We start from the raw sequence: 25,030 nt of genomic DNA on the forward strand, positions 1-25,030 counted from the left end.
CAAAACTGTACACAATACATTGCAGTCTGAATGCAAGTAAACATGGGCGGGGCCACCACAATTTCTTTGACTTTGAGAAGGCTTTCCTGATTGGTTGAAGGTGGGGAAGCTTTTTTTCACACTGGATAGCGTTTCCTTACACTGTCAGCCAATCACAAATGAGTTTATAGAGTGGTAGTGTCATAGCCTTTGAAGTAATCTGTCAATCAAAATAGGGCCGATGAGATCAGCCGTAGCATTTACATGGCAGGTTTTTGGGCCGATTAAATACACGTAGGCCCGTGACACAGATAGGGTTAATACCCCCGCCCCTAGTGTTGCTTTATAGTATGTGATGTCATGAGGGCAATCATACAAACAAAATGTGACCACAGTTGCTTGAGTGCTATGGTAACAGTTGGTTCCACAAGGTTTGGATAAAAAGTGTGGTTACCATGGCAATGCATTGTCTGATACAAACACAAGGGACATTTTGCATAACTACACTTAAAGACCATCATACACACCAAATTTGATCTTTATAGCTTGAATGGTTTATTTTGATACAAAAATGAGTGGTTACCATGGCAACACATTTTCCTTATACTAACACATTGGTGTCTTGCAAAACTACACTTCTAGATCATGATACATACTAAATTTGACTTTAATTGCTTGAATGATGGAAAAGCTATTCGATCTGCAAGGTTTTGGTAAAAATGTGGTTACCATGGCAACGGTTTGTGTGACAAACACGAAAATTATGTGTTCCACATCTATACCTCAGGGCCATAATGCCTACCAAATTTGGTTTCAATTGCTTAAAAACTGTGGAAGAAGTTCACTCCACAGGATCTAAAAAAAACATGCGGTTACCATGGCAACGCATTGTCCGATACAAATACAAAGGACATTCTGCAAAACTGCACTTAAAGAGCATCATACACACCAAATTTCACCTTCATAGATTAAATGGTTCAATTTGATACAAAAATGAGTGGTTACCATGGCAAAACATTTTTCTTATATTAACACATTGGTGTCTTGCATAACTACACCTCCCGATCATCATACATACTAAATTTGACTTTAATTGCTTGAATGATGTGGAAGTTATTCAATCCACAAGGTTTTGGTAAAATTGTGGTTACCATGGCAACGCATTGCCCGACAAACATAAAAAACATGTCTTGCACATCTATACCTCAATATCACCATTTACCCTAAGTTTCATTTAAATTGCTTCAAAACTGTAGAAGGAGTTCCCGACGCAAGATTTTGCAACAGACCGACCGCCCGCCCAACCGCCCGCCCGACCGCCCGCCTGCCCTTCACACTAACTGTGGCGGGGGTATAAAAAAGTCAAAGGTGTTGCCAGCAGTGTACATGTATCAAATGTGTCAACAACCTCAATATAACCATTGACATTATAAAAGACAAAACACTGAGGGCAGCATCACCAAACACAAGAGGAGTCTAGATTTGACCATCATACACCAAAATTTTAAACATTATGCATAACAAAATGCAAACAGTATAGTGCACACAAAACACCCACCAAAGCATGACCTTTGACCCTATAAAAGGTGGAACACTAAGAGTAGCTTTACCTTGGAGGTGTTTCATCAAGTTAGTCAGCGTCTCTGACAATAACCATAGTAACAGTCAGTGACCAGAGCATCTCAACCAATCAAAACCAAGGATTTTGCTGAAATTGTCAGACTGACAACTTGTCAGCGCTGACTAAATTGATGAAACACCCCCCAGAAATAGTTTAAATTGTACAATGATGCAGGTCCATATGAGTCTTGAATTAATTCATCCAGATATGTGGCTAGTAAAGTACACACAAGCAAACTCTAAAAACCTTTTTGTGTATCAGGAGAACCAGAAAGAGTGCTATTACCAAAAGTTACAGGCAGCTAGATTTTTTAATCACACACTTCCATATCAAATCTGAATAAAATATGTCATAAAAACGAAGCCCAAAGGCCACACACAAGACAACAACCAAGATACGACTTCTGACTCAATAAAAGGCAGGACACCTGGACAAATATCTCCAAAAACAACTAGAACTATCACTGAAGGGGATTAATACCCCTGCCCAAGCAGCTCAGACTCCTATGAAAAAGAATTGAACCAGGGTTTGATAAAAGGTTCTGTTGGTGTGTGTGTGAGTTTGATCAGGTCTGCCGTGCTCTTTCTTGTACATCCCAAGTTTATGTAGATATCTCCAAATGTCACATGGTTTTGGTAAAATTGTGTTTACCATGGCAACACTTTGTCTGGCAAACACAAAAATTGGGTCTCCACATCTATACCTCAATGCCATAATGTCTACCAAATTTGATTTCAATTGCTTCAATATTGTGGGAGTACTCAGTAGTTGATTCCACAAGATTTTCCAGAAAATATGCAGTTACCAGGGCAACGCCTTGTCGGGTACAAACATAAAGTGTGTCTTGCCTAACCACACCCATATATCATTATACATACCAAATCTGAAATAAATTGCTTAAATACAGTTGAACCTCTCGTATCCGGACAAGTCGGGACCGGGGCTCATCCGGATAAGGGATTTGGCCGGATACGGGAGACTCAACGCTTTATACATGTACATATACACACACATGTACTGATGTAGCCCATTGTAGTACCACATGTAGTAATGTGTATACTGCAACCTTTTCATTGTTACATTTGGGGATGTTTGGGGATGTTAAAATGTCTGAAGGTAAGCAATTTGGAAGGAAATTTGATGTAATGTATGTTAATCATGTTGGAAGTAATATGTAATTCATGTGTGTTTGTGTAGGAGTTCTCAAGGAGTTGGGAATTCCCCTTTTTTTGATTATTAAAAAAAAAAAAATCACGGCGAGATTGCGTCCGTATAATAGAGAGATCCGGATAAAGGGAGGCCGGATAAGAGAGGTTCAACTGTACTGTGGAAGTAGTTTGCTCCACAAGGTTTTGGTAAGATTGTGGTTACCATGGCAACACTGTCTGGCAAACAAAAAAAATTAGGTCTCCACATGATCTATACCTCAATGCCATAATGTCCACTAAATTTGATTTCCATTGCTTCAAAATTGTGGAAGTAGTTTACTCCATAAGATTTTCAAGAAAATATGCAGTTACCACGGCAATGCCTTGCTGGGTACAAACACACAGTGTTTTGCAGAACTACACCTAAAGATCATTATACTTAACAAATTTGAAATAATTTGCTTAAATACTGTGAAAGCAGTTTGTTCCACAAGGTTTGGAGAAAATTGTGGTTACCATGGCAACACTTTCTTCGACAAACACAAAAAGCATGTCTTGCACAACTACACCTCATTGTCATCATGTCCCCTAAGTTTCATCTAAATTCCTTAAAAACTGTAGAAAGAGTTCGCGACACAAGATTTGCAACGCACTGCCCGAAAAAAGATCCATGACAGGTAATAAATGACAGTACTCCATCAAAATGAGAAAGTCTCAAAAGGGCTTTCAGGGAGATATTTCTATGCTACATAAATCTCAATGGGCAATCATTCTATCATCACAGAGAATTTCATATTCCTTTGTTGGGATGTTATGAAATAAAGTCAACATTTCAGGGAGTGTCCCAAAAATTTGGGAGACATTGTAACTAAGTCAGGCTCACTCACCCCATCATCATCATCAGAGGAAGACTCAAAGAGCCTCTCCAGGTCACTGACCCCTGTAACCTTGATATCCTCTGCCTGAGTAAGAGACCTCGTCTCAGCTTTTGGTTGCAAGGGCTTGGCAACTGATGAAGCTGCAAAATAAACACAATTTAAATACCACAAAATACGAATTGCATATAGGACTCTTTTTTGACACCATTTCGATGATACCACTCTTTACTGACATTCCTCCTTCATTTCCATGTAATGTCAGGATTTCTGCATGGAGCACTTCACATGTTCTAAATTTCTGCTTCAACATTTCAAAACGACAGTGACATGTTTGGAACATTGTCTCCTTCATTGCTCACATGCCATATATTATGAGTAATTCACCATGACGATATCCATACTGCAAGTATTTATTACATTGCGGGTATGTACAATTTAGCAAAGGTGACTGAAAGCATTCAGAATGTATTGTGCTATATTGCTAAAAAATGTTCTTTAGAGATTTCCTTTTTTCCTTTTTTTTTTTGGGGGGGGGGGAAAAATAAATGTACATCTGGAGGAATAAATGAATCAAGAAGTGTCTTACATAGTGTCTTGGAAGGGTCTGTGCCATACATGGCAGACTGCGAATCTGAGTTCACATTGTCCAGTCTGGGCCGATCCTCCTCTGCTCTCCTCTGTGCTTCATCCTCCTGTACAATAAAGGAGACATGTAAAATCAGCATGTACACGGTTACTGTCAGAGAACAAAAAAGTAATGTTCATCATTTCATTGACAGTCGACTTGCACTTGTCTACAGGATTATACCAGGTATGCCGTGACCAAAGAAAGAAAGACACAAACACCTGAACAAGTAATTCGACCAAGACACCTCGGCTCTCTTGACATGGTCCTCATTTACTTTTTGATGAAGTTCTCTGATTTTGCTTTTCGCCCGTTTACACACAGGAAATATTTTAATATAACATGCTTTTGGCCATTAACCAAAATACATTATCACTGGACTTACCTGGGAGAAGTTAAAGTTGGAAAATCTTTAATTTTTGCTACATATGGGTAACCTTTGACCTCTCACCTAATCAGTTAAGTAGCTCATTATCATTTCCATCCTTTTTACCAGATGATATTGATATTCTCTGTACAAAACTTCAACAAAATCTGTAAAGAAATCTGGCTCATACAGTACACACGAGCACACCCTCAGGAATCATTTTTTTTTCTGTGTAAAGACAGCACAAGCAAGGACACTACCACCAGAAGGTATAAGTGGCTAGATTTCATTAATGATCCACTGTGATACCTAATTTGAATAGTATCAGCCAAGAAACTGGGACAGTCTTCTATACACAAATGTGTTGCAGCTGTGCCGTAACAGTATCCTCTGGTACATTTACTGGGATAAAAAACAAAAATAAAGTAAGCTTTGACCTTCATCTCTGACCTCATTTCTATGTCAGTAACTACATTTTTATTTCTACCATTCCAACCAAACTATATTACCATTTGACATTCTTAAATGTAGAGACATGATATTTTAGCTGAAGTTTAGTGACCTTTGACCTTGAAGAATTTGATTTAGTGCATCTACACCTGCAGCATACTGGGGCCAAGTACTATGAAACTCCAATGAACCTTTCCTTTTTCCTTAAAAGTAACGACTCTTCTCTCTGATGCTTTCAGTACATTTTGACACATTTGTGAGAGTTGGACATACATTGCATACAGTTCATGTGTCACTGATAGCTCATTACATGTCCATAAAAATTTGCATGTTAGCTACTTGTTTGTGTCATCAAACTGGAAAGCAAGGCTTATTTCCAAATATCATTGCTATTTCTATTACTTGATCACACTTTCAGTAACACACATGATGTGATACCATTTGGCAAGAAAAGAAAAAAAAAATCAGATGTGAAATTAGATGTTTAAAAAGATATACAAAGTGAAATAGTGCCACAAATGCATACATAAACTACTGTATACGCTATAATTTTCGCGTACATAAATTTTCGCGAATTGTCATTGTCACACATTTTCGCGAGTGGTTAAATTCGCGATTGGGGGACCAGAGAAAATATGAAGTGGCAAAGAAAGTGTGAATTTTCAACTTACTAGCAAATAAGAATGACACTAGTTATACACTGCATGAAAAAGACTTGCCAAACTCTGCGAACTAGTAAGTTAGAATTCAACATTTTTGAAGTGGTTAAGTCCATCGCGCTAGATTTCTGACGAGTGGTCCCCTTGCGATAATGGATTGGCTCTCTACAGTATTCGTAAGTAGACGTGGACGTGCGTAAACAAGCTTAGCCAGTATGGTCTGTTCGGTAAGCCGTGACATGGTATACTAGTACTGAAATGTTCGTATCACCAAGGCAAGGGATTCATTTTGGAAGGTAATATTTTCGCGTGTTGTTAATTTCGCGAATAGCTCCCGACTCGCGAAATTCGCGAAAATAAAACCCCCGCGAAATATATAGCGTATACAGTAACACACATGCCATTTTACATCTGCACAGAACCAACAGTTGCTATATCAATGTCTCCATGCCACGACAGCTCCCAAAATACCCTGGCCTATTCTGGGTTAAATTGCAATAACAAGATCTGGGTCAGTCAGACTGCCGGACAATCCCAAAATAAAATGCCTCTAAACCCCTTCAGTGTAGAGGCATACTGTATTTGCTGGCAATAAGGTTGCAGCAGCGTTCAAGGCGCAGCCCAATTTTGGCAAACAAAATTCATTTTTATTCCAATCCAAACTTTCTTTCCCCACATACCAAATAGGTTGATATACAGTAGTCAATACATTGCATGAGATAGAGCTAGTGAGTGATGCATGCAGGGCAGGCAATTGTATTGCAATCATCACTATGGCTATGCAAACTTATTTGTTCACACTGGGCTTTGTGTTTAAGACTTTACATAATCTCATCAAAATTAGTGCTCATAGAAACAACAGTGACTAGTTGCTGATGACTAAAAAAAAAAAGTTGTTACGCTACTGCAGAATGTAGCATTATCTGCACAATTGATTCATTCAATACATGTCATAAGGTTCCTCATTAGAACATGGCATAGTCCCATACATGATTATGTGTGATGGTTAAGCTGGTGATCTGGTTGTGGTGGCATTTAGGCCAAAGCCCAAATTTACTGCTTTAATTCCGTCAAAAATAGTGTGGCCTTATCACCAGCAAATACAGTATTAACCTTGACTGCAACCTCTCCTTTCCGTGTAGATTTTAAGCAAACTGGACTAGAAATATTTTGGACAATCACCATGGACAGAGCCATGCTTGGACAATTGTTGGCTATCCTCCCATGATCTCTGCAAACAATGTAAATGTCTGTGTGTATGAAATACTGGTAGCTTGTGAAGAATATCATGACAAAACTTGATAAAATACCATTTATCATGAGCAAATATGGCATAAACAAGAGTTGAACCAAATGTTAACAAAGCCATTTTGACCAAATATCTCACCATTTTTTTGCGTTCCTGAAAGGTCTTCTTGATGCTCCCTCTCCTCTTGCCACCCCGGGTGCCACCATTCACTTTCACACGTCCTCTTGCTGAGATGGTTCTACCCTGCTGAATCAAAGAGTGTGAAAAAATGCAAAACATGAAATATGAATTAAAGGGGCTTGTTACTGATCAAAAAATATCACTACTTTCCTCTAAATCAGTATCACCTGAAAATCTAAAACAATGTCTTGTGTTTGTGCATGAAAAGGAAAGAGAGGATTGAAGGATGAATATATGTCAGTTCATCTAGAAGTTGATAGGCGCTGCTTCGTCCACTCATAAATGTACATACATATGCCAAGTTTTGAGTGAAAACCTCAAATGGTTCTTAACCCTAACTAGGCCGGGGGGGGGGGAGGCCCCCCCCTCGACATTCCACGCGATGTATCGCAATCGCAAAAAGCTATCGCCGCGACGTTTCACAACTTTTTTCTTTCGAGTCTCCCGCATCTTTTGACACCAAATTTGCGATGCCCGGGCGCGCGGTTCCGAAGTCACGCATAAATATGTTCATGCATGTCAGACCAAAAATTGCTCAAAAACGTAAATTCGTGTACAATTTCAATGCAAACTGTGCTTACAGGCAAATTTCATAAAAGCATGATTATTTTGGTGTTTTATTGATTTAAATCAATGAATAACATATTTTCTTATTCGAAGCGATGTCGCGGACGAATTTCATCGAAAAAACATTGAAAAACATAAAGTCGAAAAAATACAGAAATACATAAGAAATTCAAAAACAATAAAATACTTAAGAATTTTTTCTGATATCACAATTTTTTTATTGCATTTGCTAAGGACACTAAAAGGAATATTTACACAAAAAATGTGCCTGTTTTGAGTTTTATTTTGTGATTTATACCAGATAGTCTGATTTCATGTATCATTATGCATAAATTAGCATAATTTAGCATAAACGATAATTTTGTGAAAAATTAACTTCAAGGTATTTTAGATTATATCATAGGCAATGTGTGTGCCAATTTTCGTCGTGATCGCGCAGTCGACGGCCGAGATCTGGAGGGGGGGCCTGGGAGCCCCCCCCCCCCCCCTTATTAACTACCTATATAGCCCGGCCTAGTTAGGGTTAAGTTATTTTGTCCACAAAATCGATTACAAATGGAAGGATTGAAAGAAAACCTGAATACATAATGCCTCTGGTGACACTGTGCAGCAGAGACATTAAAAAACAACAACAACCCAGGAGGCCGAGTGGGTCTAGCGCTCACCCGAGTAGAGCAAGTTCTCCTTTTGTGCATTTTTGCAGACTATTAGTTTGACCTCTGTTATTCAGCTATGTCAGGAGAGGCGTTATGTCCACATCAGCTATTTGATCCGATATGGGAGAACAGAAACAATGTTTATGTACATGTACATAAATAATGTTTATGTACATGTACATATGTAGTTGCCAACACAGTGGCAGCTAGGTAGGAAGTGTCCACTGCAACAGTGGTGTATTCTACGTTATTCTACTTAAAATTACAGTTCCTTTTGTTAAACAGATATTGAAACATTAAATCTAAAATCCATAACAGGTTTTTGTTGGGAATATTTTAGGTAAATCATGTGAGTTTGTGGGAGTTTCAATTGAGCATGAAATCACTATTTATTTTGTCTTCAAAGAGAGAACATGTCTGGATGATAGAGAAGTTCTGATAATCAAGGTCCGACTGTACTTAAGAAGATCAGAGCACACTTGGAAGGCTCTGGGGGCCTCTCAGAAAATTCCCTGCCAATGTTGTTAAAAAATTAAGCATGCACTTTCAAAGAGATGATGAAAGTGTGAAATCTGGCCCCCAATTTGGTCCCAGCCCAAAGGAAGCCACACCTAGATCTGCCATAAAAAGTACCACATGAATCTATTTGCCCACAGCATATCTGGTTCTGTAGAAGATTTCTAAAAAAATTCTTTAATTTGAGGGCTCAGGGTAGTGGTTCCCCTCTGTACAAACATATATTCTATTACTCTAGTAATACCTGCCACATTTGGTAACAAATTTAACCATGCACTTATAAGAAGAAGAAAATAAGCAATTCAGCCCCCACTTTTCTCCCAAAGGGATTTGACATAAACACATTCGAAACTGAACTTACAAATATACTTACAGCATTTCCAGTTTCATAGAAGTTTCATATCCAATTCGGCTGTTCTCAGTTCCCTTAGGGGCTGAAATCCCCCCCCCCCCACAAAAACACCCACATAAATAAATAAGCACATGGACACTTTCCTGATAAAACACTGTTTACGTTTGTGCAACAATAGAGCCAAGGTTTGCAAGAAGTGGTCTCCCTCTTTAGACCTCAACATTGACTTACTGTGGGTGATGTGTCTTGCTCCATGAACTCATATGGGTCAGGTGAGGGTGCCCTGTTAGGTCTCATTATGCCCATGTCCAGCTCACTTGTAAAGTCCATGGGGCCGATAAGTGGCACCACTGGTTTCTCCTCCTTCAGCTTCTTGTGGGGCTGGTAAAAGACTCTGGACAGCAAGTGATGAACAGTATTCATTGCAGCTCCGATAGCCTTTTTTTTTCTATTCACAGCCCTGATAACTGGAGGCTACAATCACAAATCTACATAAGCCCCAGAGCACTCTATTCTGGAAGCAAACTCCAATGAAAATAAGATACCATACACCAAAACCACATACTTTGACACGTGCAGACACACTAATATCAAGATATGATAAAACTTCTTTGACTCATGATCTTCACTGAAAATGTTAAAAAACTACAAGAAATGAATTAGGAATTTCAGTAGTGCATATTGCACAAGTTTCCCCACTCGACCATATCCCAACATGATATCCCCAAAGTGCTGACAAGGGTCATCTCTCCTACTTTCATTAACTACTTATATTCTTTAAATCCCAAGCATACCTAAATTCACTATGGCTAGGCTTATCTGAATCTGTATAAGAAATTGTTGACCATTACACTGTTTTCCATCCAGGGCCCTTCCCTGGATACCTATGACGGCAAAATCCATTAAAACAAGCCTGTGTAAACCCGCCTCCAAGAATGATTCCAGTCATGTTTCATAAAACTAGGCAGCAAGTTTGACAAAGGATGGAAGTATAAAAAATTAAAAAAAATGATGATGATGATGATGATGATAATAATAATAATAATAATTATAACAATAACATAAATATATATGCAGAACACACAAGGAACAATGCTAAACAGTCAAAAGCAGAGATGCCAATCTTTCAAACAGCATTGCAGTATTCTGAGGGCTGAAAAGGAATATCTTTTGATGAAAAACAGTACTTTACCTTTCTTGCAATAGACATGTATAATAATATAATATTGGAAAAACAATGTTTTCCATGAAACATGAAGTATTTTTGGCAAAATACTGCCACAAAGTACAAGTTGGCATCTCTGAAAAAGTGATCACAATAGCTCTCCTGTGCTGTCTGGTAAATGTGGAGGTACAACTGATTTGGACAGTCAGGAGTGGAAATATACCATCCTGCATATATAGCACTTTCATGGACTAGTGAAACACTCCATGCAGACTTACTCATCATTATTAGCCGGATCATAAAGTGAGTCCAGAATGCCTTCCCCCTCATCGCTGTGATTCTGATATCCACACAATGGCAAGAGGGGTCTCTTGTAGTCCACATGATGCTCACTAGGTAACTTAAAACATTGCCATACTTTGTCCTCCTCCTGTCTGGGCTCCTTGTTTTCACTAGTCCTACTGACCAACAGGTCTCGTTCCACTTTCACTTCTCCTATCACACCAGTATGGTCTAAAGTGTGTCCAATTTCACCCCGTGTAGGAGCAGCCCCACTCCCAGTAGGCATCCCCGACTCACAGTTTCGTGGGGGTGGATAAGGGCTAAGAGTCGGCATAGTCCTGTCCCGATCGCTGGGATTGAGTCCAGTCCCAGTGGGCGGGGGAACAAGAGGAGAGGGAGCCACTGATGGAGGGGATTCAGTCAGTAAAGGATCTGATGACCCAGGAGTTCTGAATGCTGCCGGGCTCTGTTGGGTGAATTTTGGCAGTGTATTGTTCGAGGGCTTGCCATCTTGTAATGACACAGGTCCAATTGATGATGATGGGGTTGTTGGTACACCTATCTGAGGCAGTCGTGACATGTCCTGTTCTAAGCTTAGCAGGTCATCAGACAGTGTGGCTCGGTGGTGGAAAGGTGTGACTGGTCGCTGGCCTCTCTGCTGTTTCTCTTGCTTCGACTCCACTTTGTGCTTGCTTCCAGAAAATGCTGGGTTGCCAAAGCTGGAGTGACTAGGGTGGCTGGAGCCAGAAGATGAAGGAGATTTACCATAGTGATTTGGAGATTTCAATTTCAGCGTCTTTTGCCTGTGACAGAGAAACATATATTCAGTGATTACAAACGGGTTAAATAAAGAGAGTGTATAGTTATATTTGTAAATTGGGGGGGGGGGGGGGGGTCATATTGGGGGGTTTAACTGGAATACCAGAAAACATTGCATGACCTACAGCTAATACTGGAAGAGTAGGAACAAGACAAGTATGTAATCTGGCCCCATAACAAAGCAATACTATAAAACCAGAAACATTCACGAATTGCTACTGGTATTCAATGCACTGTGTAGACTAAACTTTTGGGAAAGTGGGCCCAAAATTCACGAATGTTTCATGCACACAAAAATTTATCATTTACAATAATTTCTGGCATACCATGAAGTAAGGCCGTCTCAAATGTTCAATATCATTATGTAAAGATTGAAAGAAATATCCCAGTGCCATTACATTCAAGTCTTAATCAGTCTACCAGATCTCGGCTGTCGACCGCGCGATTGCGACGAAAATTGGCACACACATTGCCTATAATGTAATCTGAAGTACCAGAATTTTTTTTTAGGTAAATTAAAAAAAAAAAAAATCATTTATGCTAAATTATGCTAATTTATGCATAATGATGCATGAAATCAGATAATTTGGTATAAATCACTAAATAAAGCTCAAAATGGGCACATTTTTTGTGTAAATACTCTTTTATAGTGTCCTGAGCAAATATAAGAGAAAAAAATTGTGCCATCAGAAAAATTTCCTAAGTATTTTATTGTTTTTTGAATTTCTTATGTATTTCTTTGTTTTTTTGACTTTATGTTTTTCATTGTTTGTTTTTTTTATGAAACTTGTCCGCGACATTGTTCCGAACAAGAAAATATGTTATCAATTGATTTTAATCAATAAAACCCCCAAATAATCATGCTTTTATGAAATTTGCCTGTAAGCACAGTTTGCGTTGAAATCGTACACGAATTCACGTTTTTGAGCAATTTTTGGTCTGACATGCACGTACATATTTATGCGCAACTTCGGAACCGGGCGCCCGAGCATCGCATATTTGGTGTCAAAAGATGCGTGAGACTCGAAAGAAAAAAGTCATGAAACGTTGCGGCGATAGCTTTTCGCATTAGCGATATATCCCGCGGAACGTCGAGGGGGGAGCCCCCCCCCCCTCCGGCCTAGTTAGGGTTAAGCCCAGTATTGTGGGCATTACATTTCACCATGCAGTCATTTGACTGATATCCACAGCAAGAAGTTCAAACGTGTTTGACACTCAAAAACAAAATAGTGCAAAAAAATTAAACCCCCAAAATGACATATCAGCCTCAAAGTTTGGGCAAAACATCACTGGAACACACCTTCATTCTTGTGATCTGCAAAATAACCCTTTACAGAGTTCACATTATGTATCAAGTCATGATGCCTACGACCCTGCCAATGCAAAGACTTCAGTCAGCATTGCTAACTTCAACCGACTACCTGTTGAAATATCTAAGATACGGAAAATCATACTTCAATAGAAAGCTAAAGGCATGAACAAGGTCAATAAATAAGCTCTGATACCTGAAGGCTATCCATGACATAATAAGACACAATTAAAAAGCTACATTCTTTTTGCTTTTCTGAGCATGAAACAGTTACGATTTCAGCTCTCTTTTGTGCGACGTAGGCCTGTGTATGGTGTACTGGCGCGGCAAAGCATCCAAAGCTCACCCAGCATATTGGTATAAGGTATCAGTTAAGCTGCAAGTAAGCATTTTGCCGCGGTAATCTTGAGCGTTGTCAAATCTTTTTAATTATTCCATCTACTGTATCTACTGATTGCAAATGATGGATTTGACGGAACCAACGTCAAAGACAAAATCCAAGAAGGGGTCGAGGTGTCTGGTATTTGGTTGCGGCAACACCACTTGGGGGGACCCTTCAGTGTGCATGCTAAGCCGGGAATGATGCCGGTTGGGACAGAGAAGTTCACACCATACCAACGAGCATGGGTGAAATTCATTGGAAGGCGTAGCAAGTTTGATGTCATAGATGCAAGGTTTGTTTTTCTTTACTACATATGGTTTTGAAAACATGGTGTATTTTACTATGTAAACCATATCTGTTTCTTCTCGTTTGGCTTCTTATCTAACGTTGGTAGGATGTAAGATGGTCAGCCCGAGTAGAGAGATCTTCTCGCATTACTTTGCTATGCAAAACTACTAACCAGTGCCAATCCGTAAAATTTTCAGCTAAAATGGCCCTTAAAAGCACACTTTATCATCACTGAATCAGCTCTACTGGAACATCTAAGCCTAGTCTACTCCTAATTGATGTTTGGCTTACTGATTTTATGAATTAATCCCCCCCCCCCAATTTTTTTTTTTTCTTGCACAGGTCTCGCAGAGGTTCTGCCTTCCAAAGAACAGCACTGTTAAAATCAAGTATGCCCAGTATATAGCAGCACCATTCAAAATACAGAAGTGCAAGCAGTGCACTTGCACTACATGTGCTTAGTTTCTCTATACTCTTTGGTTCGACAAAGCAGTTGACTTGAATGGTGCTGTGCTTTGAAAGGGAGCTGCGAGACCTGTCGATAAAAAAACATTATTAAAACATTATTACCTCTTGAGTTTGTACAGAATGTTCCTTTTTTCATTATTCTTCTTTCTTACTGACGAATTTTGTGGAAAAAATAAGTCAACAATGACATGACCAGTTAACATGAAATTTTCAGTCAACATGTCTCATATCAATATCTCTGTACTTGAAACTTTTCACGACGATAACATATCTGTGACATCATCTAGGCGCCATTTCGTGATTTTCAGATAAAGTCACATGATCGATCATAACTTCATAACAAAATGTCATTTCTATATCATTTTCGGTAGTCATAAAGTTCAAGTCATGACCAATCATCCTGTACTATGCTAATTACCTGGGTCATCATGACGCGTCCGTAAGCACGCATCAAAATTTTTACATGCTCAAAACGACTTCCCAATGGGAAATCTCGAAGTTTCAGACAATTTTAAGCGTTTCAAAAAATTCCGTGCGTACGCATCCGTCCGCGCGTTTTTACGCACATAGCACGTAAGCTACATGAAAATGCACTTTTTCCGACTGATTTGGATTCCTGGTACATCCACTGACAATATCCATTGATTTCCGATCGATTTTGACCAGTAACAAAGCAATGCACTGGCGTCAAAGTTCAAATTCCACGCACGCGTCTATGTGCAAATATAGTGAAAAACATGTCTTTGTTTATTTCGTCATATCTCTTTAAATTGTCCAGCAACCCTTTGTTTTTATTGCATATTACAAAAGCATAGAATTGTAAATAACATTTCAAGTATCAATATTATATAGTATCAATAATTCAAGTATCAACATAGACAGGACTTTGACACACATAAATTTCAATGGTGGCCTGTAAAACCTATAAGTAGTAACTAGCCCTACAAACAAAGATAACATATACTGTGTCAAATATTGAAAATGAATCGTCTGACAGGATACTGTGAATTATCTTTTATGATGGGCAATAAAATTTAATTCTATCACACACCACTCCTCATAACGCATGAATTGCAAGTATGTTAAATAAACATAACAGGAAGTGACTTTCTTTTGTTTTATCAAGATAAGCCAGGAGGCTGTTGGCAGTTTTTGTCCATCTGTTCCAAGCCCTCCCCCCCCCCCTGCAAAACTTTGTTTTCCACAATAAACAGACATAGAGACAGGGAATATGTTTTCAGTTTGTACATAGAATTTGTTTGATCAAAATAAATAACTGACACCAATACTTTGTTTTTATCTTTAAACTAGAAATATCACTTAAGGTGATTAATACCCCCGCCCCGTGACGACAGTCTTACCCAAGGAATGATCTTTCCTTGATCTTCTGCCATTTAAATGCCGTTACCATGGCAACGCCAGCTTCCGACACGTCCAAAAAATATGTCTTGCACATCTTCCCACCAAGACTATTGTGTGTGCCACATTTCATAAGCTTTTGTCAAAAACTGAGGAAGTAGTTCAATCCACAAGATCTTTCCTTGATCTTCCGCCATTAATACGCCGTTACCATGGCAACGCAGCTTCCGACACGTCCAAAAAATATGTCTTGCACATCTTCCCACCAAGACCAATGTGTGTGCCACATTTCATGAGCTTCAGTCGAATACAGAGGAAGTAGTTCAATCCGCAAGATCTTTCCTTGATCTTCTGCCATTTATATGCCGTTACCATGGCAACGCAGCTTCCGACACGTCCGAAAAATATGTCTTCCACATCTTCCCACCAAGATCAAGGTGTGTGCCACATTTCATAAGCTTTGGTCAAAAAACTGAGGAAGTAGTTAAATCCGCAAGATCTTTCCTTGATCTTCTGCCATTAATATGCCGTTACCATGGCAACGTACTTTCGGGTACTGTCAAAAAATGCGTCTTGCACATCTACAACCAAAGGCACACATCTGTACCAAGTTTCATGGAAATTGGGCAAAAACTGAGGAAGTAGTTTGCAACACAAAATTTTCCATCATTTTGGCTCATAATATGTGAGCTGTTACCATGGCAACATACTTTTTGTCACTGTCAAGAAATGTGTCATGCTGACCTATATCCTAAGACAAACATTCAATATGAATTCCATGAGAATTGGAAGAACACTGATGAAGCAGTTTTGCCATGAAGCATTTTGCCCTATATTTCACCAATAACATGCCGTTACCATGGCAACGCACTTTTTGCCACTGCGGAAATATGTGTCTTGCACATTAACACATTCAGATGAACATCTGTACCTAATTTCATAAAAATTGATCAAAAACTGTGGGAGGAGTTCGCGACGCAAGATTTGTACCCATTTTTGCCCATAACATGCCGTTACCATGGCAACATACTTTTGGGTACTGTCAAAAAATACGTCTTGCACATCTACAACCCAAGGCACACATCTGTGCCAAGTTTTACGGGAATCGGTTGAAAACTGAGGAAGTAGTTCGCGACGCAAGATTTGCAACGGACCGACCGCCCGCCCGACCGACCGCCCGACCGACCGCCCGACCGACCGCCCGCTGATTCCTATATACCCCCTTCAAACTTCGTTTGGCGGGGGTATAAAGATCTCTTTTGGAATTAAACTACCTCCTGAGTTTCTGTCCAATGGGACATGCCTAATTGCTAAGAAGTTATTTGTAACATTCAAAATATACAACAGAACAAGATATTCTAAAAAAATCCTTGAATGAAAGAATGCATTTCGTTCAATAATGGAGTTCATTGATATTTACAAAGGCAATACAATCATATCCTCTTTCAAAACGAAACTAGAAATGTCGCTACGGCGACTAGTGTATGCCTCCGCAATAATGCATGGTTCTCCTAATAGGTCTATAGTACAATGTCTTGACAATGTGTGATGACAGTTTCATACAATTGGCAAAATATTAAAATGACAGGTTTGCCACAAATGTGCTGAATGTTCACTTTCCTAGAACTAGGTTCAATGGGATGAATGATTAAAACGTCAGAGTGCAGGTATTTGGGGGAACTGATGATTTTTACTTGACTTTTGACCCTTTTATAAGTTTATGCACTGAGTAATTTTCAAGGTATTGAGAAAAAGTATAATTTCAGTATCAAATGGTAAAATAGTATTATCTAAACCTGGCCTTTGACCTTTGACCTCACAGTTCCAAAGAGAATCACTGTTAGGTAGAACATGCATAAATATGTAAGTTTCATGATAATACCTTGAGTTACTTTTGAGATATGGAGGAAGAAGTGCAATTTAGCACTTTCACTTGACCTTTGACCTTTTGGCAAGAAACTTCCCACAGAATATATATTGGGTTATACATGCATACATCAAGTAAAAAAAAAAATCCTTCAGGCATTGCATAAATATAAGGAAAGTAGTGATATTTTGAGGAGTTGACCTTGACCTTTGACCCATGACCCCCAACTTCCCTAGATAATCACTGCCCATCGGTACATGCATATATACTAAGTTCCATGAAGATACCTTGAACCATTTGCGAAGATATGAAGAAAAACATGAAATTTCAACCTTTTTTCACAAAATAACCTGTGACCTTTGACCTCGTGACCCTAAAATCTAAATGAAGTATTATCTCCCCAGGTTATACCCTCATACCAAGTTTGATGTAAAACCACCACACGGTTCTTGAGATATCGACAAAAACAAAACGGGACGGACGGACGACCCGAAAACATAATGCCTCCGGCCACTTCGTTGGCGGAGGCATAAAAAAATGTGAATGAAATCAGAGAAAGAGTCACCACTGGATGCCTTGTGAAAATGTGCCATAAATGCCATAAACATGCAGAAAACCTATTCATGATCTTGCCACTCCAGTAAAAATAAAATGTGTTCAGAGTCCTAACATACCTAATGACCTGTAGCAGCGTTGCTATGAAGCACTAATGGGCCTGATTCACAGATCTTGGGGAAGGAGATGATGCAAGCTAGAGATATATATTAAGTGTTCTATCACAAATGTAGTATACAAATAGTGAATGGTCACAAGTGCGCAATCCCGTTCCATTGCACAAGTAAAGACCATAACACTATTTGTTTATGCAACACCTGGAATGTTAACCAGTTCATTACAGGAACCTGGCATACCAGGTTTCCGTGGGAGCAACTGATAGATGGGAACCCGGTATGCCAGGTTCCCAAGATGAAGACACGAGTGCTTGCTTTCATGGCCTACATTTAAATGTTTCTTTGTGTTATATTGACCATAAAAGTGGGTTTAATAAAAAGATAAGAGTTTATTCTATCAGTATTCGTTCTCTTTCTTTTGGGGAAATGCGTATTTTAGTGTTATTTACCTTTCTTCTGTTTTTGTTTGTGCATGTTCTACTATAAAATTTGTATGAACATGTACATAGCAATCAAGCTGAGCTCAGTAGATTTCTGTGTTCACTGACCCCAGTCATCCCATTCAGGTACCTAGTTTTGTGTAGAACAAAAGAGGCTGTGAGCCCATCAAGGCAAGCTCTATTCATACCTCACACCCGATCGTTATTTCCATTGTTTGATGACACACGTAGTTGACCATGGAAAGGGGATACATGTACCGCTTGACTGCTTTCGCAAAAGTGGATTACCAACCTGTCCGTTCTCTGTTGATGGGTGAAAAAAATCTTGTTTTGGGACATTAAAAGGCACTCAGAGAATTGCGGAACAGGTTAACAGACGTGGTCCATACAGATTGTTGAATTTAACATAGAAATGCCAACGACTGTCCGTGAAAGGTGAATGAGTAGCATACTCAGTTCGTGTGTACGTACACAAAACCGATCGATTGCAGTTGTTTAAAAAAATGAGTAACAAAATACGCACTTGCAATTGAGTGCATGTGGCAAATTTTGTTTATGGTGACATCAGAGCCATGCAGTGGAACAAAAAGTAATCATGAGCTTAACACGGCAGTCAATGGAAATTGGCGACATCAGCCATGCAATATCCACTTTTGCTCGAACAAAATTGCATGGCTGACAGCAACATCATCAATGGTATCTTTAACTGCATGTCACGTGATGGGCAATCAACCAATCGGATAGCTACATTCTTTTTAGGTGTTTTATAATTTTACATGTCTGGCTTCATTGCTTATTGCCCTTGTCATAAAAACAAACCTAAATAACAAAAAAGAGCAGCTCTTGGCAATATCATGTGCTTAATTAGTGATGGTACTCAGTTGTGAATTTGATTGTGGCTGGCTAGTATTCTGTTAGAAGTTGCATGATATTGTGCAATATCGGTAAACGAAGAAGGTAGTTAAGATGAGCAATAGCATTCAGAGGACACCTTTGTGTACAAAGACAAATCACACAAAAACAGCTACCCTGGTGTATGAATGGTTTGCAATGCTTTACAAAGCATATTGAACTGTTCGCTCCTGCAAAGTAATTCTATGAACTCATCCTTTTTACACTGTGGCTCCCCGAGGGACTACAACCGAAGTATTATTGGAATATACTCCTTTTAGTGGTAGCACCACCAAATATTCAATTTGAAAGGGGCAACAACAGCTAAAGGTAAGTAGCTGGTTCTTTGTCTTGTTCATTACTAACTAATCAAGGTTGTTGAGATTAGATTACAGATAAGAAGTTTCAATACACCATGCAGATTGCTAAATGTACAAAAATGGAAATATAATTATATCAGTGAAGTCTTTCAAAGCTACTTGATAATGTAAATCAAGACTTTGTTTCATCAACCTAAATGCTGATTGGTCACAGAAATTTGAGTTGGTTACACCACACTGGAAAGGGTAATTGCCTACAATGTATAATAGTCCTCATTTGCTCTGCATGCATGAATTACTAAAAGCCATTTCCCCTACCTTGAGCAGGCACACTCTGTCTTCGAGGAAGGGTCATGGAATTGCCAAGTGACCTGTGGCCCTTGAGGTGAGGTCTGGGAAACAGGTGTGACTGGAGGTTGGGGTTTGGACTCCAGGCTTGAGTTGTCTTCAGTGTTAATACTGCAAGGTTCAAGAGTGGGCTGGCTGGTGCTATACATGAAGAAAATGAGAAAAGGAGGGAAAGCACCCCTAGAGGTTATAGTACTGTCACATAATGTACTCAAAGATATATTATTTCAATACTGTGGAAGTAGTTTGTTCCATAAGGTTTCGGTAAAAGTGTGGTGAACATGGCAAAATTTTTTGACAAACACACACAAAAAAAGTGTCTTGCACATCTATACCTCAATGTCATCATGTCCACCAAATTTGATTTCAACTACTTTAAAATTGTGGAAGTAGTTCACTTCACAAGATTTTCAAAAGAATTTGTAGTTACAATGGCAACGCCTTGTCAGGTACAAGCACAAAGCACGTCTTGCACAACTACACCTATAGATCATTATACATACCAAATTTGAAAAAAAAAAAATAATTGCTTGAATACTGTAGAAGTAGTTTGCTTAACAAGGTTTTGGGAAAATTGTGGTTACCATGGTAAAGCTTTCTCCGACAAACACACACAAAAATAACATATCTTCCAAATCTACAACTCAATGTTATCATGTACCCCAAGTTTCATCAAAATCGCTTCAAAACTGTAAGAATTCACGACACAAGATTTGCTGACTTGCTGATTCCTATACGACTCCCTTATACACTTCGTGCATAAGGGGGTAAAAAATTCAAGTTCAATAAATACTGTAAAACGAGGGAGGAATGTTCGCGTGCATTTTAATTTTGCGAATTTCGCGAGAGCCGAGTATCGCAAAATTAAACTGCACGCTAAAGACCTTATCTACACAATATGCATTGAATGTTAGAGGCAACTCGCGAAAATTTCATGCCACGAAAATACAGTTTTGAAGTAATTTCACACTTCATATTGTTGAAAATGGATTATAATAACCTACATATATTCTATATATGTCAAAATGAATATATAACCATAGAAAGAAACAAAGACATGCACAAGAACAGGATTGCATATTCTTTATAAATGAGGGGGTGGGGGAACTGGAAAGAAAAAATTCCTCAAAAATATATCTCAAAATCCACTGGACATTTGCATAATTTTCATTTTTAAAAATGCTGCTACCATGGCAACACATTGTTCAACATTGACATAAGATGAAGTATGCATATCTACATAGTAATGCAGTCACACGTGTCAAATTTCACGTCAAATTCTGAAAATTGAGGGAGTTCGCTTAACCATAAAAAGACTGGGGGGGGGGGGGGGGCCTAAAAGGCCCCCCCTCGACATTTCACGCGATTACACTGCAACACCCAATGCTCTCACCACGATGCTCTATGACTTTTTTCTTTCGAGTTTCCCGCACATTTTGACACCAAATTTGTGACGCCCGGGGGTACGGTTCTGAAGTTACATAACTTTTTGTACATGCTCGCGACACCAAAAATGGCTCAAAAATGTGATTTTGTGTACAAAGTCAATACAAATTGAGTTTTTTCACATGGTTTATATAAATATGCTTATTTTTACTCTCAATGGCTAAAATTAATTTGTTTTAGTAGAATTATGCTTCAAAAAGGGTCTGCCACAAATTTCACTGAAAAAAACAACAAACACAAAAGGTCGAAAAAACAAAGAAATACATAAAACAATAAAATAAGTAAGAAATTAATTTTGATACCGAATTTTTTTTCAAGAACATTTGCTAAGAATGCCACAAAGAATATTTAGACCAAAAATGAGCACTTTTGGAGCTTTATTTACTGATATAGATCAAAAAGTCTGATTTCTCGCATAATTTAGCTTAATTAATCAAAATAAAATAAAAGAAGACTATTTTGGAAAATTCAAATATACGATCTTGTAGATTACATCGCACACTACCATTGTGCAAATTTCCGCGGCGATCGCGCGATCCACGGCCGAGATCTTAAGGGGGGGCCCTTTAGGCCCCCCAGTCTTTCGAGCTACCAAAATAGCCCAGTCTTTTAAGGGTTAATCCACAATTTTTGTATGCTTTTTATTTTTAAAAAAATGTGGTTACCATGGCAATGCAACAACAATCAACACTGACAAAAGATGTGTTTTGCACATCTTAAAACTGCAGTGGTCATATGTGCCAAGTCTCACATCAAATGCTCAAAAACTGAGGGAGTAACACTATTCACAATATTTTTATGTGATTTTTATTTTAAAATATTGTTACCATGAAAACATTGTCTAACGATGATAAAAAGATGAGGTTTGCAAAAATAAAATCACAGTGGTTACATATATATGCCAAATTTCAAGTCAGATGTTCAAAAGCTGAGGGAGTTAGGCCCCCCCCTCCGGATCTCGGCCGTCGACCACGCGATCGTGACGAAAACTGGCACACACATTGCCTATGATGTAATCTAAAGTAAAGTTAATTTTTTCAAAAATTATCATTTACACTAAATTATGCTAATTTATGCATAATAATGCATGAAATCAGACAATTTGGTATAAATCACTAAATAAAGGTCAAAACAGGCACATTTTTGGTGTAAATATTCTTTTTAGTGTCCTTAGCAAATGTAAGAGAAAAAAATTGCACAATCAGAAAAAATTTCCTAAGTATTTTATTGTTTTCTGAATTTCTTATGTATTTCCTTGTTTTTTCGACTTTATGTTTTTCATTGTTTTTTCGATGAAATTCGTCCATGACATTGTTCCGAACAAGAAAATGCGTTATTAATTGATTTTAATCGATAAACCCCCAAAATAATCATGCTTTTATGAAATTTGCCTGGAAACACAGTTTGCATTGAAATTGTACCCAAATTCACGTTTTTGAGCAATTTTTGGTCTGACATGCACATGCATATTTATGCGCAACTTCGGAACCGCGCATCCGGGCATCGCAAATTTGGTGTCAAAAGATGCGGGAGACTCGAAAGAAAAAAGTCATGAAACGTCGCGGCGATAGCTTCTTGCGATAGCGATACATGGCGCGAAATGTCGAGGGGGGGGGCCTCGGAGGCCCCCCGGCCTAGTTAGGGTTAAGTCTTCAGGCAGAACCCTCAGGGAATCACAGGGGTTTTGTTATCTTTATCTATTTATTTTTGCCAAGAGTGTGTGAGGGGGGGGGGGGGTGCAAGAAGATAACCCTAGAACTTCAACAGGTTCTGCTCACCTCTTGACACACAAGTTGCATGATAAAAACAAGCAAAAAGGAGGAAGTACAGGAAGGAGAGAATATCAAAGTTTTTTTCTCTGAAGAAAAAGTGGGAAAAGAAATATGAATTGAAAAAGAGATATGAATGGAAAAAGAAAATATGAGGCCCTGAGACCTATGGATTTCCACTGGTGCTTGGAGGTGCGAGGGGAGGGGGGGAGTCAAAGTCAAATGTCAAGGGCATCATCCCATTTCGATGGGAAGATTCTGTGGGCACAACTTTAAGGGAATCTCATCAAGCGTTTTTAGCAATATTCTCCCCCAATTTTTTTTTTTTTTTTTTTTTGGGGGGGGGGGAGGCAAAAAGTATGTGTGTGTGTGTGTGCGTTGGCGATGGGGAGGGGGGGGGGGGGAACAACAGGATAACCCTCAGATTTCAACAGGTAATGCTAACCCCTTGAAACTCAAGTTCCACAATAAAAACAAGTGGCAGGAAGATCCAAACTATGGACCGGATCGCCACATATTACTGTAATATTTCTGGGAGGGGGTGGTCATGGGTAGAAGAGAGCACAAACAAAGGAATGAGAAAACATTTATACTTCATAAATGAAAATGTGGAAAAAGAAATATGAAATGCAAAAATATAAGGCCCTCAGACCTGTGGATTTCCACGGATGCTGCTAGTACCAAGTACAGCTTCAAACAATTTCAAAATAGTTCCATGCTCTGTAGAAATATATTTTCACACATTTTTGCTCGTTTTTTGGCCAGAGAGGTGGACTGAGAATAAGCCAGTTCCTAGTTTCACTTTGCGCATGAGCAGAAAAAGGTCATTTGGGATAAAAGGCATGTTGATATTTAAATTCAATGAGATAAGCATCTGTGATGTAATGATTATTCATGACATAATCCTTATAAATGGTGCTTGCCAGCACGTCCACCTGACAGCAACGAAGTGTTCATTACAGCCTATTATTCAGCAATATTAACAGAAAAGGGTTGGTAATCATGAATTCAATGCAAAACAATGAAAGGGATGCTTCTGCAAGTGCAAATTGGCAGGCCATTCTAGTTACCTTGTCATTCTTTGTTTAAACAAGAATGCCATAATTGTTATGTCAGGCAAGGTTATGCATTATGTTGCTATGACAATGAGTGAAAAGCCTTTAGAACCAAATGAGAAAAAAAAAAGGAAGGTCATTTATCTAAATTGTGGCCATGAGCTAATTATGATTTGGTTTATCATGAAATCAGCAAATAGCCACCCCCTCTTTGAATATCAAGAAAGGAGAAATAATGCCCCTCACACATGGAAGATTTCATGGTAGTTTCATCAAACCTAGATATGTTAGAAAGTGCTACATAAACCCATCACCACATACAGGCATATTTAGTTAGGCATTTCTTCTTTTAACCCGTTGAGGATGGTTTGATTTTGCTACAACACACATTTCCCATAAACGCTTGCCCGAGTATACTCGGGACTCGCCCTCAACGGGTTAAAAATTGTTCTTTTCACTACTGAACATTATTGGTTCCATGAAGTTACACGAAAGCAGTACAAGAGTGTAATTTTGGTTGCTATCCAACAGCCTGCTACATACCCAATGACATTGTTGCTGCCTGTGTTCATGTTGCATCCAGGAGTGCCAGTCACAGAGCCATTTATGAGAGAGCCATTGGGCATGTTCCCAGTGTTGCCTTCATTATTACTACTACCACTACCAACTGCAGCAGGGGGAGCCGTCTCTGTGAGCCACTGTGACCACACCTTACAGGTAACCTTCTGGATAAGTCCGCCAGAGCAGGAGTCATCTCCTTCATCCCCCAAACTAGGATCCAGAGTGGCTCCACCAGGGTAAATAGAGGTTGACCCATCCCCTGGAGGAAGCTGCTGATCTGGTGGTGATGTTGGTGGTGTTAGAGCAACAGATGACAATCCTGCAAAGAGAGGCGAGTGCATGT

At 39.0% G+C, this 25,030-nt stretch overlaps 1 protein-coding gene across 2 annotated transcripts in view; it reads right to left on the minus strand.

Moving 5' to 3' along the window:
* Nucleotides 1–1,733: 1,733 nt before the first annotated feature.
* LOC139730518 (mediator of RNA polymerase II transcription subunit 13-like) overlaps nucleotides 1,734–25,030 on the minus strand; it is a 180,895-nt gene continuing 157,598 nt past the window's right edge. Inside the window, exons 8-14 of one of the 2 annotated variants that reach the window (XM_071641364.1) lie at nucleotides 24,670–25,006; nucleotides 19,827–19,997; nucleotides 10,691–11,497; nucleotides 9,479–9,641; nucleotides 7,115–7,219; nucleotides 4,213–4,318; nucleotides 1,734–3,766 (exon numbers count right to left, since the gene is read on the minus strand). In XM_071641364.1, the coding sequence (XP_071497465.1) occupies nucleotides 3,573–3,766; nucleotides 4,213–4,318; nucleotides 7,115–7,219; nucleotides 9,479–9,641; nucleotides 10,691–11,497; nucleotides 19,827–19,997; nucleotides 24,670–25,006 (1,883 nt within the window). In that variant the 3' untranslated portion in view covers nucleotides 1,734–3,572. Of the gene's footprint in view, nucleotides 3,767–4,212; nucleotides 4,319–7,114; nucleotides 7,223–9,478; nucleotides 9,642–10,690; nucleotides 11,498–19,826; nucleotides 19,998–24,669; nucleotides 25,007–25,030 lie in introns of both variants that reach the window. The other variant, XM_071641363.1, reaches the window with a different exon arrangement.

This window comes from Diadema antillarum, unplaced genomic scaffold (genome assembly GCF_040938485.1).
Source record: "Diadema antillarum isolate AM-2024a unplaced genomic scaffold, OU_Dant_1.0 seq00000320_RagTag, whole genome shotgun sequence".
NCBI lineage: Eukaryota > Metazoa > Echinodermata > Echinoidea > Diadematoida > Diadematidae > Diadema > Diadema antillarum.